This window comes from Acomys minous, assembly GCF_964271855.1.
Source record: "Acomys minous genome assembly, chromosome: 14".
Taxonomy (NCBI): domain Eukaryota; kingdom Metazoa; phylum Chordata; class Mammalia; order Rodentia; family Muridae; genus Acomys; species Acomys minous.
In genome coordinates this window covers 87883077-87900402 of record NC_140496.1, presented here as the reverse complement: position 1 = coordinate 87900402, position 17326 = coordinate 87883077, and the positions used below count along the sequence as shown (strand labels likewise).

General features: G+C 37.5%; 1 protein-coding gene across 3 annotated transcripts in view; it reads right to left on the bottom strand.

The window, feature by feature from the left end:
* TBCK (TBC1 domain containing kinase) overlaps window positions 1-17326 on the bottom strand; it is a 145285-nt gene that overhangs the window by 81595 nt on the left and 46364 nt on the right. For all 3 annotated transcript variants that reach the window (XM_084756861.1, XM_084756860.1, XM_084756862.1), the window contains exons 15-20: window positions 13574-13672; window positions 11839-11901; window positions 11435-11561; window positions 10341-10391; window positions 8955-9038; window positions 1937-2022 (exon numbers count right to left, since the gene is read on the bottom strand). In XM_084756861.1, coding sequence (XP_084612987.1) covers window positions 1937-2022; window positions 8955-9038; window positions 10341-10391; window positions 11435-11561; window positions 11839-11901; window positions 13574-13672 — 510 coding nt within the window. The remainder of the gene's footprint in view (window positions 1-1936; window positions 2023-8954; window positions 9039-10340; window positions 10392-11434; window positions 11562-11838; window positions 11902-13573; window positions 13673-17326) is intronic.

The following is a 17326-nucleotide window of genomic DNA, read 5'->3' as shown; positions in this document are numbered from 1 at the left end:
AAACACACCCTTAGGACTGACAATATTCTATAATGGAAATATTATCTCTCTTAATGGGACACCTGACAACAACTGAACATTTTATTTAAAAAGCCTGCTCTCTTAAGAATGAGGAAGCACACTTTCTTAGTATATTTCCAGAAGCAGAAATGCATCAGGAAAGAATGATTAAAATCTGCTCTGGCCCCAACTTTTCCAAATATGCATTACTTGCCTATTTATATGTAAATCACATAACTCCATGACTTAGGTAATCTAGGCATCACATCAGTGCACAATATCCCAAGCCTCTTACGCTTCAGCACTGCTCGGTGCTCAGAGTTCTGTGACCCACAGCAAATGGAAGGGAGCCAGAGTCACAACCTCTCCTGCATAGGAGCTGCCTTTCAGCTCTGGAGGACTGAGGAAGGCTTGCTTTGACAGGATTAGTTCTGGAGTTGGAACACATCACTGAAGCCACTCTTCATCTGAACGAATCCTAGCTCACAGGATTGCTAGAGGCACAGCCACAATGTTCTCAAAAGTAATTTTAAAGGAAGACTCCTGAAGATAACGATTGAAGGGAACAATTAAAGAATGCTGTATACACGTGCTGATGAAGGGTTACCAAACTGTGATTAGGAATGTCAGAAAAACCCCCACCACCCACAACTACTCAATGCCAAAGGTCTCTCAAGGGTTACAAGGTTACACTTGTTCTTTAAAAAAGCCAATTTATTTATTTTAAAAAATTAAATTTCAGATCTGTGCTTATATTGTTTTTCCCTTCCCTCCAACGTCTCCTACTTGTCACTCGGTCTCATTTTTCAATTGCTATTGTTACATATAAACATATGAGTTAATACATAGACACTGCCTGCTGATTCCATTCATTCACGTTTGCTCCACTTTCAGGGCTGACGAACAGCCACCGGGTAACCAACCGGGGGCTCACCCATGAGGAAGACCCATTCATCTTCTCTCTGCAGTCAGTAATTGGCCTGTAGGTCTTCAGATTAATTTACTCTTCAAACTGTTAGTTTTAAAAACATTATTTAATTTAACTTTATGTGCACTGGTTGGTGTGAGGGATCAGATCCCTTGGAGCTGGAGTGACACAGAGTTGTGAGATACCATGTGGGTGCTGGGACTCAAACCCAGGTCTTTGGAAGAGCCGAGAATGCTCTTAAGCACTGAGCCATCTCTCCAGGCCCCAAGCTGTTGTTTTTAAAATTACCCAGCTAATATTCCCTCTTTATTTACTTTTTCACTTGCTTACTTTCTGTGGGAAGGAACAGTTGTAGCTGGGACTTTTTTAATGGGTTAAGATATTGTCACTTTCACCCTCAGTTTTCTTGTTGCTGCCATATTCTCAATAGTGAGAAACCATTACCTAAAGGGCATCTGGAAATCCATTTCCAGAAATATGTGCAGAAGCATGGTCAGGGGGTTACTATCAGCACCAGTTGTGGGTGTTAGGATGTCTAGAGTTTGCCCTGAACTGTGTACATAATACTTCGCAGGGCACCATTCTATTAAAAAAAAAAAAATCAAGGTGAAAGCCAGATTGGGGCAGCACAAAGCAGACTCGATGAAGTGAGAGAAGAGAGCGGAAGAGGAAATGAGCAAGAGCGCACACATGAAGTTGGATAGGCTGGAAGAGAGACTTGAATCTGGTAGGAGATGGAGTAAATATGAGCAAAATGCACTGCATGAAATTTGTGAAGAATTAATAAAGAGATTACCTTTAAACCCACTCTTCAATGATTGTTAATAGTAAACATGCAAGGGAAGATGCAACCCTTTCTTCTTTTAGGTAAGGACATGGAATGTAACTGCACTTGTGCAGACACCTTCTGATGACCAATAATTTAAAATTACCATCTTTTACTCTGTCATTTCTGCTTGACTTTGTTGCTGTCAGCTCATGTTCTGTTGATGCAGTAGGTACACTTACGTCAGGAATGAAGCCGATCTCATTGAGATGGTTGCTCAGCTCAGGATCGTGGAATGCGATCATCTGGGAGAACACAGTCAGGTACTCTGAAAGGAAAATAGTGCTGAGGATGGTCACTGTCTTCAACTACCTCGAAGCCTTAAAAAAAAAGTGAACCACATCTCACACTGAGTGAGAATATAGCTGTTCGAAACAGCAAGGTACTTTAACAAGCATTTTTCCATTCTGTTACTATTTGAATCATAATACTGAGTATTAAACAAATACACCAATAAACTATATCACACTTTACTTTTAGAGCTATTTGTTTTTTCTTAAATAAGAAATTAGTCACAGGCTGGCTGATGTTTTCCAACAAAAGAGTACAAATACACTCGCTCTGGTAACAGTATATATCTTTCTCATTTATCAAATAGTTAGAAGGCAGGAACAGTGAAAGACAAGCAGTCACAGGAGAGTGACAGCACCTAAAACTGGTTTCTATAAACACATTTCAGCATCTTTTCTAGCTGTAATTTTTATTCTACCTAGAATTCTATATTTGGCATATGTAGAAAATAATTTAATTAATTAAATAAAATTAATAGCAGCAGGTAAATGGGCCAAGTGCAGTGGCGCACATCTGTAATCCCAGCACTCGGGAGGCAGAGGCAAGTGGATCTCTGTGAGTTCCAGGCCAGCCTGGTCTACAAAGTGAGTCTAGGACAGCCAAGGCTACACAGAGAAACCCTGCCTCAAATAAACCAAAAAAGAAAAAAGAAAGAAAGCAGGTAAATGGTAGGCAATTGAAAATATCTTTTATTGAACCAGAGAGAAAACTTAGTGTGTAAAAAGCCTACTGTGCAATCAAGAGGACCTGAGTTCAGACCCCCAGCACCCACATAAAAGCTGGGCATTTACAAGCTAGCACTGGAGGATAAGGAGCCAGGCAGATCCAGGGGTTGCTAGTGAGCTGGTTCAGTGAAAGACTGGCTCAAAAGATAAAGTGGAGGCAATTTGGAAGACACCTAACTTCATTTTCCAGTATCCACATATATGCACCTAGAGTGGCTGCACACAGAGCTGTAACTAAAACACACACACACACACACACACACACACACACACACACACACACACACGAGGGTAAAAGTCCTTGTATATGCAGATAAGTATTAGAGAAGCCAGTTAAGTTAAACACTCAGGCTTATCTCTTCAAAGGACATGTTTATCCATCTTCCCTGACTACTGGAGAAGTAGTTTACAACCTGGTGATCCTTTGCTATCTGTAGGGCCAGGCTTCGCTTGAATGCCCCAGAATATTATGTGTGTTTATTCAAGACTTGCCCCCTACAGCTAGAGTGCGCTTCTTTGTCCATAAAGCTATCCTTATGAGAGGTGTCACTTGTACTTTACAACAGAGTAACTTCTTTGTTATCTTAGGCCAAGTCAGTCATGACTCCCACAAACATGACATTTACCTCAGTCCATTCTCCCTGGAGCCTATGTTGAACATCGTTTCTGAGTCAATAGAACACATCTTTATGGAAAAAGACACATGTATCTTGTAAAAGAATTTCAATGTAAACATGTTTTAAGCTTTGTTGTACACATGGGACAACAAAATTGTCATCACAAAACTTTTTTCCAAAATTGTACTGTCAGACTTCTGAAGATGGAACCAGTGATGGCTATCTAAGTTGAACTGAACTGAATTCATTCTTGTCTCTGGGGATTATTTCACTGCCAGACATAGAGCAGGCAGGGATTCCCCCACAACACACACACACAGACACTCTCACACACACACACAGACATGCATGTATATATATGCACATGCATGTACACATACATACACACGCCTTTTATTATAATCCTATTACAAGTTACAAGGTTCAATATGAAGAACCTTTACCCTCGTTTCAATAAGTTTTCACCAATTTACTCATTACATATTAACAAACCTAAATAAAATGATAGTAGCATGTGTTACAAATCAGTAACTTTTTTTTGATTGTTAAAAATTAAAAAAAATTAAAGTCTATAATCTCAACACTTTGGGAGCAGAGAGAAGACTGTGAAGTCTAAGATAGCCTAAGCTGCAGGGAAAACAATACAAAATACAGCAAGACTAATGAGCTCAATTTTTTAAAAATTGAAATCACAATAACAACCCCCTCCAAAAAGCTTTCCTTTGATAATCTAAATTTTCTCCAAAAATAACTATTTTTAAATGAGTTATTTGGTGAAATATCTTTAAAAATAATGTTTCATTGCATCATCAGTTTATATAAGTACTTGTGTTATTTCAAGAAATAGTAATAAGTAAAAGTAACCTATTTTTTTTTAACTAAAACTGTTCCTAATTATTTCTTGATTTGATAGTTACTTGTTCATAAGTACTGTGTGAATTTTTAAAAAGAAATCAAGTCAAGCAAAGTAAATGTCAGTGCCTTCCTCAACTCAGTGATAGAACAAATCATACCACCGACCTAACGGAAGCAGTGTTTACTCATTCTAAAGAACGGGAAGCCCAATTAACACATTTCTTGATTTACTCTTCATTCTAATACAACAGATTTCAATTCACCCATAATCCCAATTTAGAACAAAATGGTATAATTTTCAATGAGTTTCAAGAGTTACAAATCAAATTGAAGAACTGAGATATATTTGAAGGCCCAGGGTTTAACTTTAACTGCTTTCCCACCATCGCTAATTTTAATATATCCAAAATCCAGCAGCATGTATCATCGGCCAGCACAAGTACTCAATTGTATATTGATAAGCTATAGTTATTAACTTTCAACTTCTAAAAAGCATGTTTCCATTCAGAGCAGAAATTCATGCTTCAGGCAATTCTCCACAGCTATGCTTGGGTTTATTAAACACCATTCCTACTTAAGCCTGATAAACTTAATTACCATGTGGATTTATACAGCTAATTAAGGATTTACTGAGGAAACCTCACCCATATTTTCCTTGTGTTCTGCCAAACAGCAATGGCTGGATATATACCAGCATGCACATACTCACACACACAGAGTTATACTAATACACCATTTATGTATTACGGTATTGAATGTAAGTTCATATATGTAAATATAATTTATAAAGTTGGCAAAGTTTGGGCTATGGAGAACAAGCTTCCAAATGAGGCTCAGTGTTAGTTCTTTATTTCACGGGGAACACGAGAGAATATATGTGAAAACTGTATCATATTACACAGTCTCTCCTAATGAATTAAAAATTCCCCAAAGTAACAAAGTATCTAATTGTACATATCCTTTGAGATAAAACTGAAGGAAATGAATTGGAGTTACTAAGAAATAGAACAGTGGCTAGATTAAAACAAAATATTCCACACATTTAACACTATTCATTATATATGATGCTTTGTTTTGTTTTGTTTTGACAGGGTTTCTCTGTGTAGCCTTGGCTGTCCTGGACTTGCTTTGTAGACCAGGCTGCCCTTGAACGCATAGAGAACCACCTGCCTCTACCTCCCTGAGTGCTGGGATTACAGGTGTGCACCATGGCTGGCTATATATATATATTTTTAATATGTATTGGTGTTTATCTGCATGAATGTCTGTATACCACGCAAACAGGTGTCCAAGGAGGTGAAAAGAGAGCATTGGTTCCTCTGGAGCTAAACAGTTGTGAACTGCCATGTAGGTGCTGGGAATTAAACCCAGGTCTTTCAGAACAACAGTGCTCTTAACTGCTGAGCCATCTTTCCAGGCTAACCCATTTTAAAGGGACATCAAAATGCTAAAGCACTATAATTATGAATCATAAAATCATGAAAATATGAATCAAAGTTCTTTAAATAGTCTCAAAGATAGTATTTTCTAAATGTGAACAGTACTCCATTAAAAAAAAATGAAGTTATTTATAAAATCACCCTTAAACCTCAAGTTTAGTTTCAATACAATTCCATAATAAGAAGCCTTGTATTTTTGTTTTGAAATGATGTACACAGTGATAATGTGCTTTCTAATTTGTGCATTAAAGTTTATTGTCTTCTTTTATTTATTACATACACAGCAATTACAATCCCCAGTAAAACTGATTTAAGACTTTCACCTGATAATATCATAATTTTATGGATGTTTATATATAAGCTATCTTACATGAAGTACATGCAAGAAGAACTTTCAAAATCTCCACATAAGATTCTGAGCTAGTTTCCTCTCCGACCAGCTTTTTAGCATTGACTCTCTTAGCAGGGGAAGCAGAGATGAAGGATGACAGATACAAAACAAATAACCGTGTCTGCTTACTGTTCAGAAATGACACTCTTAATTTGCTACTATCTCCCATAAGATTTCTAGTTTAGCCCTAAGTTCAAGCATCTGTCCTGATGCCCTGCTGGGTGGAGTCTCTCACAGGACATCGATGTTGGGTTAGTACCACTAATAAGTGAGTATACACCACGTGTATCTTTCTGGGTCTGGATTAACTCACTTAGGATGATCATTTCTAGTTCCATCCATTTGCCTGAAATTTTCAAGATTTCCTTGTTTTTTAATAGCTGAGTAGTATTCTATTGTGTAAATGTACCAGCTCCAGCCGGGCGTGATGGTGCACGCCTTTAATCCCAGCACTCGAGAGGCAGAGGCAGGTGGATCGCTGTGAGTTCGAGGCCAGCCTGGACTACAAAGTGAGTCCAGGACAGTCAAGGCTACACAGAGAAACCCTGTCTCGAAAAACCAAAAAAAAAAAAAAAATGTACCAGCTCCAGGTGGAGTGATGAGAGTGGTATTAAAGAGTGGTGGGATGGAAGGACCCAGAGGGTTCAGGAGCCCCACAAAGAGACCATCAAGGCCTGCACATCTGGACCCAGGGGGCCCTGCATAAACTGTTGCATGAACCAAGGACAGTGCATGCAGTAAACCTAGACCCCTTGTACAGATGTAGGCAATGGACAGCTCATTCTCCACGGTCGTTGGAGGACCACAGCATGCCTCTGACATGAACTCTGGTGTACCTGACTTGATCACTTCCCCTTGGTGGGGAGGCCAGGCAGGAACCCAAAGGAAGGTAAAGCAGGCTATAGGGATGAGACCTGAAAGGCTGTGGTCATAGGGTGGGGGAGGAGGTCCCCTTCTGTCAGAGGTCTAGGGGAGGGCAATAGGGCAGAAGAGGGAGGGAGGGAGGGAATAACAATCTGGATGTAATATGAATAAAGTATAATAAAAAGGGGGGAACCAATACTCATAAAATTAATAATAGGGCGTAAAAGAACAGGTGGGATGCAAGTTAACAAATGGTCAGATCTGACTAGAAAGCCATCTGGCTGACTAATTAAAAGGAGCAGTGCTAGCCCCCTGCAGCTCCTTCCCTAAGGGGAATCTATATGACGTAAACAGACAGCACACCGAAACTGCTTCAGGGTACTGAACACTTAGTTCAATAATACTTTGAGTCCATGGATCAGGATATGCAAACTGTCTATGAATTTATAACAAAAAATACATTTTTAAAGCTAAAAGAAAGAAGAAATATTTCTAGTTTGTGCTAAAGATAATGGTTGCAGCAACAGGCAGAGAGATGCTGTCAGGGGTCATGTATGCTTCCAACTCCAGCATGCCAGAGGCAGGAGGAACAAAGCCTGCTTGAGACACACACCAAGTTTCCAACCAGCTGGCCTACAGAGCCAAACCCCAAGCCAATCAAATGAAACAGGTACACAGTGTGCTGCCTCCAGGCACTCCACAGAAGCCAGCCCATGAAGTTATTTGCCACTAACAAAGTGGCAATGAAGCTTGATCTACTTACTAAAACCCAAAGAACAAGCACGAGTCGTTATAACTAAAAGGGAAAAGTGGGCTCAAGAGAAGAGAAAGAAAAATGATTTTTAAACATGTGGTGGTGTTGGAGCTCAAAGCAGTGCCCCATACGTGCTAAGCAAGTACTATACCACTGAGTTATAGCCTGGGCTCAAGAGAAGTGATCTTGATTTAGGGTTACATATGCTAACCTTTTTTTTTTTTTTTTTTTTTTTTTTAAGTAAGCAAGCAAACTCATCTAGTTAAGTCTTTCTAGTTAAGATAGAATATTTTCTATATGGGAAAAAAAACTTAGTTATGTGATAGAAGACATTCTTACCAGACTCACTACTTCATATATTGTTTGCTTTCCCCATATATCCTACCATTAAAGTAAAACATCATCAATGTTTATAAACTGGCTTTTCTGAATCACTATGGTGAAAGTGATTTTGACCCCGGCCCTGGCATACACATCTAGCTTATGGCCAGAAAGGATACTTAGTTGTATATATCACAGTTGACAGCTGTATTTTTTCCTCCCTCTCTTATGCCAAGGACTTGATGAATGTCTGTATGTGGTAGGATGCTATATCCTAGGTTGCACTGGTTTGGCACACAGCATCTGGTGTAGTTACTGCCATGTTTAGCTTTCAAAAATAGCCAGATTTAGTTATATGGTCAGCCTAGAGCTACAAGTTACTGCTGTAAATGACAGTAACATCACTGTGAAAACTACAGTGTCCTTACCCTCAAAGGACTTAGAAAAATATACGCATAAATAGAAAACTCGGGAGATTTTAATACTCTAGGTTTACATGTTGTGTATCTTTTCCACTGTGATATTTGGCAACTTTACCTTTCTCTGTGAATATACCTTGATCTTTAAAAAAAAACAATTCAAAACTGTTTAATGATGTGCCAGATTTCATTGGCCAACATATTCCTATACTGTAAGCTATAAAAACTATTTTTCAATATCACCGAAACTCTAATTACAATCCTCCAAAATGGCTTATTTCATTTTAATTGGTAGAATCAAACTCCAATTCTTAAAATAACTTGTCTACATCTCAACTGAATTCAGAGCAGATATTAAAGTCATTAGAAAAGGACTATAATTCCTTGTGAATTTGTAGGAAAAAAATTTCCTGACCTTTCTTCCTGTGTTTTGGTCATGAACCCTCAATATATGCTACTGGGTTAAAACTATTATCCTTTAGACTGGTTACTTTTGATAGAAAACAGGCAAAACATATTCTTACCTTGTATTACATGGGAGTTGTCTTTCAAGAAGAAGTTATACAGGTACTTTGGAATAAAAGCAGACATGCACGCATAAGCCAAGGCTAAGGAAGAAGAAAGCAGACACACAGTCAGATGAGGAGTGATGGCAGGCTGGTGCTCACTCAGCATGCATTCTCTGAGTCTCCTATTAAACAACAGTTATGGTAATAAGTGCTGGAAACACAAAATTACTGAGAGAAAAAGCCTCTGCTATTTAAAAAAATGAGACACTAAAAGATAAACATCCCATTAACTTCAATTTAAAATTGCTGTGGCAATCATTATTTTACAATAATAAAATCTTAATTGCCGCACCTTTGTTTTTTGACATTTCTAAGCACTGATTACTCATGAGGTACAGGAGCCTCACCGTCCTGAGGTTGATACAACAGCGCTCCTGGATGCAGGAACCCTAGGTATAGGCTGAGCCTTCTAGTGTATGTTCTACTCTTCACTCTTGTTGCTCTTAGACCGTGACAGATAATTACATATACCTAAGCAATCCCAGAAAGAGCCAAGTGCAAAGTAGCCAGTGACCTTGTCATAGCAGAGTACCACAAGCCTATTCAAAGAGAGAAGTCTAGGTTTTTGGAGACTATGCCATCTCTACTCAGTTCTAGACTTTTCTGTTGCTTATGATATGATAGCATATGAAAAATGGAGATCCTGGGGTAAGATATCTATATAATATAGGATATCATACCCGACAACTGATTTAATTTAGAACTCTACACTTTATTCCATCAAATCTAACAAAGTACCTTAAAAAATCTACCAGAAAAGATCCTAAAACAAGACAGAAAACAAAATACCTGCCATTAAAAAAAGACTGTCAAACACAGGTTGGCAGCACTAGCACATGGGTACTAGTCTAGGAGAACAAAACACACATTGGTTCAGTTTCCTAGTGAACAGCATGTTGCCTAAGTTCAGAAAGAGCTAGGACGACATCATTAAACAAGTACATTTGGAATAATCTGTGTAGGATACAGAATAAGGGAGAAACCTAGCCAATACTAACTGGTTTATAAATTATTTAGAAAATAAGTTTCAACAGTAATTTCTAGAAAAGTCAAAATCTTCTCCTGAAGATCCATAAAATGGTCATTAAAGTGCATAAATAAATTTAGCAGAATCAGCCCAATTCCCACCAAACTGTTAAATGTGGCCTGGTGACAAGGAATACCCTTCAATACTAAATTAATTATTTTTACCCATTAATGGAAATTAACACAATTTCATAATATTTTATGATGTATGCAAGGTAAAATTTAAGAATTTTAAGACAAAACTTTTAATTTTGAGCCTGATATTTAAGAATAATATGCATACTGATCACTCAACAATTAAAAAGAAAAGCTTACCTTCATTGTTGAAATTTAGATATAAGAATGGAGCGCAGAGTGAGTCCAGACCTGATGGCGACAAGGTAAGCAAAAGAGTAAACTGAAGCACTGCAGCAGAACCTTAGACAGCACTGTAGCACATCTACACACATGTGTGTTCTGCCACAGGTTATTATTTAGAATAAGCAATAGGGCCTGACATAGCACCAGTGTCCAAAACAAATCGGTTATTACTACCATCAGTATGATTGCCAGGCAAAGAGCAGCACAGCAATAGTGACACGCAAATATGTGAGAGGGCTTTGGATATAGTCACAATTCTGACCCAAAAATATGTGAATTTGTGGTTATTTGCCCTCTTCAGGTATGTCCACTCCCTTAAGAGATGGATCTTTGCCATATAAGCTTTTTTTTTTCCAGGCTTATGGGAAAAAAACTTTAAAACTGACAGAAATATACAAACTCATTTATTTTATTGACAGTAGTGCTATTCATCTGCTTTCATGCTGAAATAACACACAAAATGTACATATAACGGGTTAGGAGGAAATGCACTATGAAAGGTGTGCTGGGTAAAAAATAATCATACCTTCAAGGGTGGCTAGCAAACAACACAAAACTCAAAAACAAAACCTAAAACCACTGCTCACAACAAAACACACAAAAATAGGGTTGGATTGACTAAGTTTCTAATTTATGAATTAATGATCATGCACATAATAATGGAAAACTAGAGATGTTAAAGATACATGGGAGAAAAAGGAAACAAATAAGGTGAATAATTTAAGGTAAGCACTACGACAATCACATATTAGGAATACTTGAGTAGGAACGCTCTCAAATAGCCTAACATCTTTCATGCCGTAAGTTGTTTCCCTGCTTTGATACGATTAAAATTGTTTCCACAGGATTAGATTATGCTTTCCTATCAATGCCACAACAATTTGTTTACTTTTAAATAACATGTAAAATAATATCTTCAAAGTATTTAGACCAAGTTCGATAATTGATTTAAAGTTAACATCTTCAAAATGCACCAGAATTTTAGTGGTTTTCTTTGCCTCAAAATGAAAGAGAAAGATGTGAAGAAAACTCCTAGTAACTGAAGTTACCTTGCCAGTACACAAGATCAGGATGCGAAACCACCCACGCTTTCAGCACACGCCGGAACTTTGCATGGCCTTCTGGTGATGATAACAGCTCATCATACTGGTGACAGCGAGGAATGTCCACTTCAATCTGTGAGCAGCAAAGGAGGGTACAACTGTAACCGATGATCCCACAGACACATGAGAAGAGACTGCTTCAGTACATTTCACCTTTATAATCATTGATAAAAGTTCTTGAGTTTTAAATTTCACCTTTGGAAACATCACACATTAGTTTCTGAGTGTAAGAGAAACTCTTTATTAACACACATCGGGCAGTGGCAGAATATTCACAATGAAGGAAGTGTGTTTTCTTACACCCTTTTAATATTTAAAGAATTGGCAGAACCGCCTTAGGAACACCTTACTTGTCTATCTGTGGGGATTGGAGTGTCTTTATCAATTGCATCATACTTGGCATGAATAGCTCCCTGCAAAGAACAAAAGAATACATTTATTATATCCTTCATAAAAGTGGTAGTACACAATAATATATTGGGATATTAAGCATTTTAATTTTAGTTTTTCTAAATATAAAATACTTGCATAAAATTTACTCGTACAGTATCTCTAATCTAAAAATGCAAATCCCATTTGTTTTTCAGCAAGATGTCAATACTCAGAGCTTTTAGGTTTCAAATTTTTGGATTACTGATACTTAAAAGGAAAAGCCTGAAGACCTACTTAAATATGGATAGGTACATTTAGTTACCTAAATGTGAAGTTAGACCACAGCTTACAAATTTCCTGCATCATTGGCCATGTATGATAAAGGTCTATGGTAGGTGACATTTGCCATCTGGGTGAGGTAGACCTTTACCTAGTGTGTTGATGCAAACCTTTAGTCTCAACACCCAAGAAGAAGAAGCAGGTAACACCATGGCAACACAGTAAGATGTTGCCTCAAAAAGAAACAAAAACAACTAAGAAAAAAACCTCTTTGAATGATATATACCCAAAGGAGATGGATGATCTTATAGGACACTTAGCTAGAAAGTATAACAAAATGTTGTTTTCTTTGCATTACTAACTCATAAATCAAAAATTTCATGAAGAAAATCTTATTTTAGAAGGTTATCTTATCAGAAATATTTCTGTTAAAGTTGGTAAAACAAATAAAATGGTCTGTTCAGCAGAATGATAGTACCAGGAACACGTGGGCTAGGGTGGATATGCTGTAATTACAGAAACATTCGGCTCATTAACAACAACCTGTGAGCACACTATTTTAATTCAGACCATGTGCTATAGGATCACACAGGAAAAAATTCTTATTTTTATGACTTCTATAGTGGTAGGGAAAGCCAAGATCAATTTCTTTGGGAAATCTACTAATAACAGGCTTGGAAAATCTGACAGTGGAAGTCTCTCTGGACTGAAGTACAATGTACTTCTACAGTGCTCGTGGTAAGGAACAAGAGGTAGTCTTGTAAAGCAACCAAACAAATTCAAAGAAATTTATAGACTCTCATTAAAAGAATCAAGAATAAAGAAAAAATCCTGCCAACAGAGGCATGTGAAAATTAAAAATAGCCAGGTACAGTGTCGCACACCTGTAATCCCAGCACTTGGGGAGGCAGAGGCAGGCAGATCTCTGTGAGTTTGAGGCCAGACTGGTCTACAAAGCAAGTCCAGGACAACCAAGGCGACACAGAAAAACTCTGTCTCAAAAAACAAAACAAAGCAAAAAGATTAAAAATAATTGAGGCCACACACAGGGCAGGGCCCATACCAAGGAACAGTTAGCCAACACAAAACAGACTCCATATTTTTTTTTTTGGGTACATTAATAGAATTGTAGTTTCTATTCTCTTCTTTTCAAGTATTTTTTTAAATTTAAAATTGTCAAATATTTTGATGTTAATATTTCAATATATAATTTTCTATTAATAGAAAAATAGTGAAGCAAGATGTAAATCATTATAGTTTTCTCTGAGATAGAATTCCCTCGTGTATTCAAGGCTGACCTCGAACTCATAACCCACTACCACATTCTCCCAGGCATTCGGAAGATCACTATGAGTCCCTGCAGCAGGCGGCGCGACACATTCTACGGTCCTTCCAGACACACCCCATCAATTTCCCGCCTGTTAGTTCTCTTACCTCAACTCCCAGAAGAGCAGCCCAGGTTAAACCCCTCATAAGTGGGGGGATGTCAACTCTTGCTTCTTTCCAGATTTGATTTTTCTTATATGGATAAGCCTATAATAAGATAAAAGTAGTCAAAATTAAAACAATTTCATGAATATTTACCAACAACATTATAGTAAAACTACAAAGCAATCACCAAAAAAGTTTGAAATTAACACAAATACATGGGAATTCAATAGTATACTTCTAAACTATCAATGGATCCAATTACCCCCTCAGTCACAGTCATAGGGGAGGGGAGTAGGGGGAAAGCAGAAGGGAGGGAGGAATGGGAGGATACAAGGGATGGGGTAACAATTGAGATGAAATACGAATAAATTAATAATATATATATTAAAAAAGAAAGAAAAAAAAGAAATTAAAACTTTCTGAAACAAAAAACAATGAAACCAACACCAAAAACCTATAGGATACAGTAAAAATTATCTCTATAAAGGAAATTCACAGAAATCAGTAATTACATTAAACAAGCAGAAACATTTCACATTGACAATCTATATAAAGAACCTAGAAAAAGAGAAATGCCAAACTAAAAATTAGAAGAAGAAATTAAATGAAAAACATTAGAACAAGAATAAATGAGATAGAGTCCACAAAACAGTGAAAAGATAAATAAGATATCTTAAAAAATAAACAAAATTAACAAAGTCTTAGCTATATTTTAGAAGAAGAGAGAGCAAAGAGGGGAATGGAGATGGTTCAGTGGTAAAGATCACTTTCTACTTTTTCTGAGGACCAAGTTTGGTTCCTAACACTCACACGATGACTCACAACTCCCAATAGCTCCAGTCCCAGGGGCTCCAATACTCTTTTCTAGCCTCTGGAGACATTGCACATACATCGTGCACATATATAACATACACTAGACTCTCTCGCACAGACGCACAAATAAAAAACCAATTCATTAAAATAGAGAAAAGATTAAAATAAAAGCAGAGTAAAAAAAAAAGATGTATGACAGACACCACAGAAATACAAGTGACTGTAAGAGAACAGGAACAACTATAATTAATAACTTTGATAAATTAGAAGAAATGGACAAAGTCCACAGTGGGCCCACACCCTTTAAAGACTGGATGATGAACAAATTTGAAATCTGAACAGACCAAAAATAGGTTACAGGACTGAATCCATAGTTAAAATATCCTATCTCAGTGTAAAGTCTAGGACTAGAAGCTTGAATACTAGCAAATGCCTAGATAAAGCTAATTCTCACTCATGAATAATTCTAGAGCACAGCATCACCCCACACCAAAACTAGACAAGAAAACCATGGGCAAGAATCCCTAGTGAATACAAAGCACACATTTTCAACACAAAACTCCAAGCTGGGACCCCATACACTCACCATAGTCCAGCGGGATTCACCAGAGGGATGGCTCCCCACACACAAAGCAACAATGGGATACACAATATTAACACAATGAAGAACAGTATCATGTTATCAATAGAAACAATTTAACAAGATCCACCACCACTTCCCTGAAAAGAGTCTTTATAAATTAGAAGGAAAAGAATGTACCACAGTATAATAAAGACCACATGAACAAGCGAGTGCACATCTAACATCATTCCATGCCAAGAAAAGCTGAGCACATTCTTTCTAAGATGTGGAAAAAGACAGAGATGTTCACTCTCACTCTTTCTTTCCAGAATCTTACAGAATTCCCAGTCTGCAATCAGGCGAGACAAAGAAACAAAGGCCATACAAACTGCTTACAGAAACATGATCTATATTTACAAAACCAAAAGATTCCTCCAAAGCTGCACTACAACTAATGGATAAACTTAGTGAAGTTGCAGTATATGAAATCAAGACAAAAACCAGTTTCATCATATTAATAATGAAGTATCTGAAAAAGAAAGGAACCACATACTATACTTTATATATTTTATTTTATAAACTAATTTATGAAATAGTTCTATACGGATTCTATAAAACTGATTAAGCAAACCCAATGGCTGAGAATGGTGTCATATGCCTGTCATCCCAGCCCTCAGAACGATAAGGCAGGAGGAGGATGAGCCTGAAGCCAGCCTAGGCTACATAATATAAGCCTCTCACAAACAAATAAACCAATCAGAAAATCTAAAACCCAGGAAAGATAGTGAAGAAGACACATGAAAGTGAAAAAAGGTCTCAGATTCATGGACTGATCATTAAATATCGCTAGAATGTACATACAAACTCTCTACGTAATCTGCAGGCTAAAGTAATCTCTGTCAAAACACTCATGATATTCTTTACAGAATGAGAACAGACAATGCTAAAAAGTGAGTAAAAATAAAAGCAGACCGATTTTGAGCACAATACATTACATTCTTTGCTTCGAAATTACTACAACAGTAATGAAATCACGGTATCGAATATGAAAACTGACATGGAGCAATAGAGCAGAACAGCAGGTAGGACACAGACTTAGACATCCACAGAACAGCGTTCACTAGACAGGTTAGGAAAATTAGATATCCACAAGAAAAACAAACAAACAAAACAAAAAACAAAGCAAAGTGAAACAAACCAAACCAAACCAAAAAACAACCCGAAACCAGACTAACCAGACTCTTCTCTCACTGATTACAAAAACCAACTCAAATTAGAGCCCACACCTAAATGTAAGGTCAGGAAATGTAAAATAGCTAGAAGAAAATACCAGAGAAAACATGTAGGGATATTGGACTTAACGAAAAAGTTTTTTTATTAAATTATCTTAAAAGTACATAAAACAGAAGGAAAAATGGAAAAATCAAGACAAAAGCTATTGTACATCAAATTAAGTAATTGAGTAAGAAATGGTCTACAGAATTGTAGAAAATGTTGGCAAGCATTACCACTGACGAGGAGTTGCTACCCAGAATATAGTAAGGAAAACAAAGCCTCAGTAGTCAACAGACAAACAAACAAACAAACCCCCAAATATCAGTAGATCTAAGCAGACAGTTAGCAAATGAAGCTCTGCACATAGGCACTGGACACTGCAAACCATTCAGCATCACCAGCCCCTGGGGAAATGCAGAAAGCACAAAGAAGCACCGTACCTCCCGGTTACTATGCGCACTCTACTGAGGCACACGGAGGGTGCCAAACTCAAGTGCACAGCCATTATGGGCAACAGCATAGAATTTCCTCAATGTCTTATAGACCTGTCTGATTGTATTACTTTCCTCACCCTGACAATGCCTAACAGAAACAACTAAGGGAATCTGCTTGACTCCAGGGTTGGGGCAATACCATCCATCACAGTGGGAAAGGCTGGTTGGTGTCTGAGTAGACAGCAGCTACTTGCTAATGTGGAATAAGGAAGCAAAGAGTTGGGAGCTAGAATCAGGGCTGAGAACGGACTCCACAAACTTGCCTACTGGTTTCTACATGCATACTCTGGCATAGGTGGCCACATATACATCACACACACACACACACACACACACACACACACACACACACACACACGCATACACACAGACACACACTATCATCATCATCATCATAAAAATTTTCTAAATTAAAAAATAGTATCAAAGCAAGAAATAAGAATGTCTCGCATTAACCGGTGTCATATTTTAGTCTGTACACTTTGTACTATATAATTAGTGATACAGTTGACGTGTACTTCAATACACTTCTAAGACTAATAATCACTGGGTCTGGTTTTATATTTATAAATGAAGAGATGACTCTACCACCAGCCATCTCCAAAAGCTGAG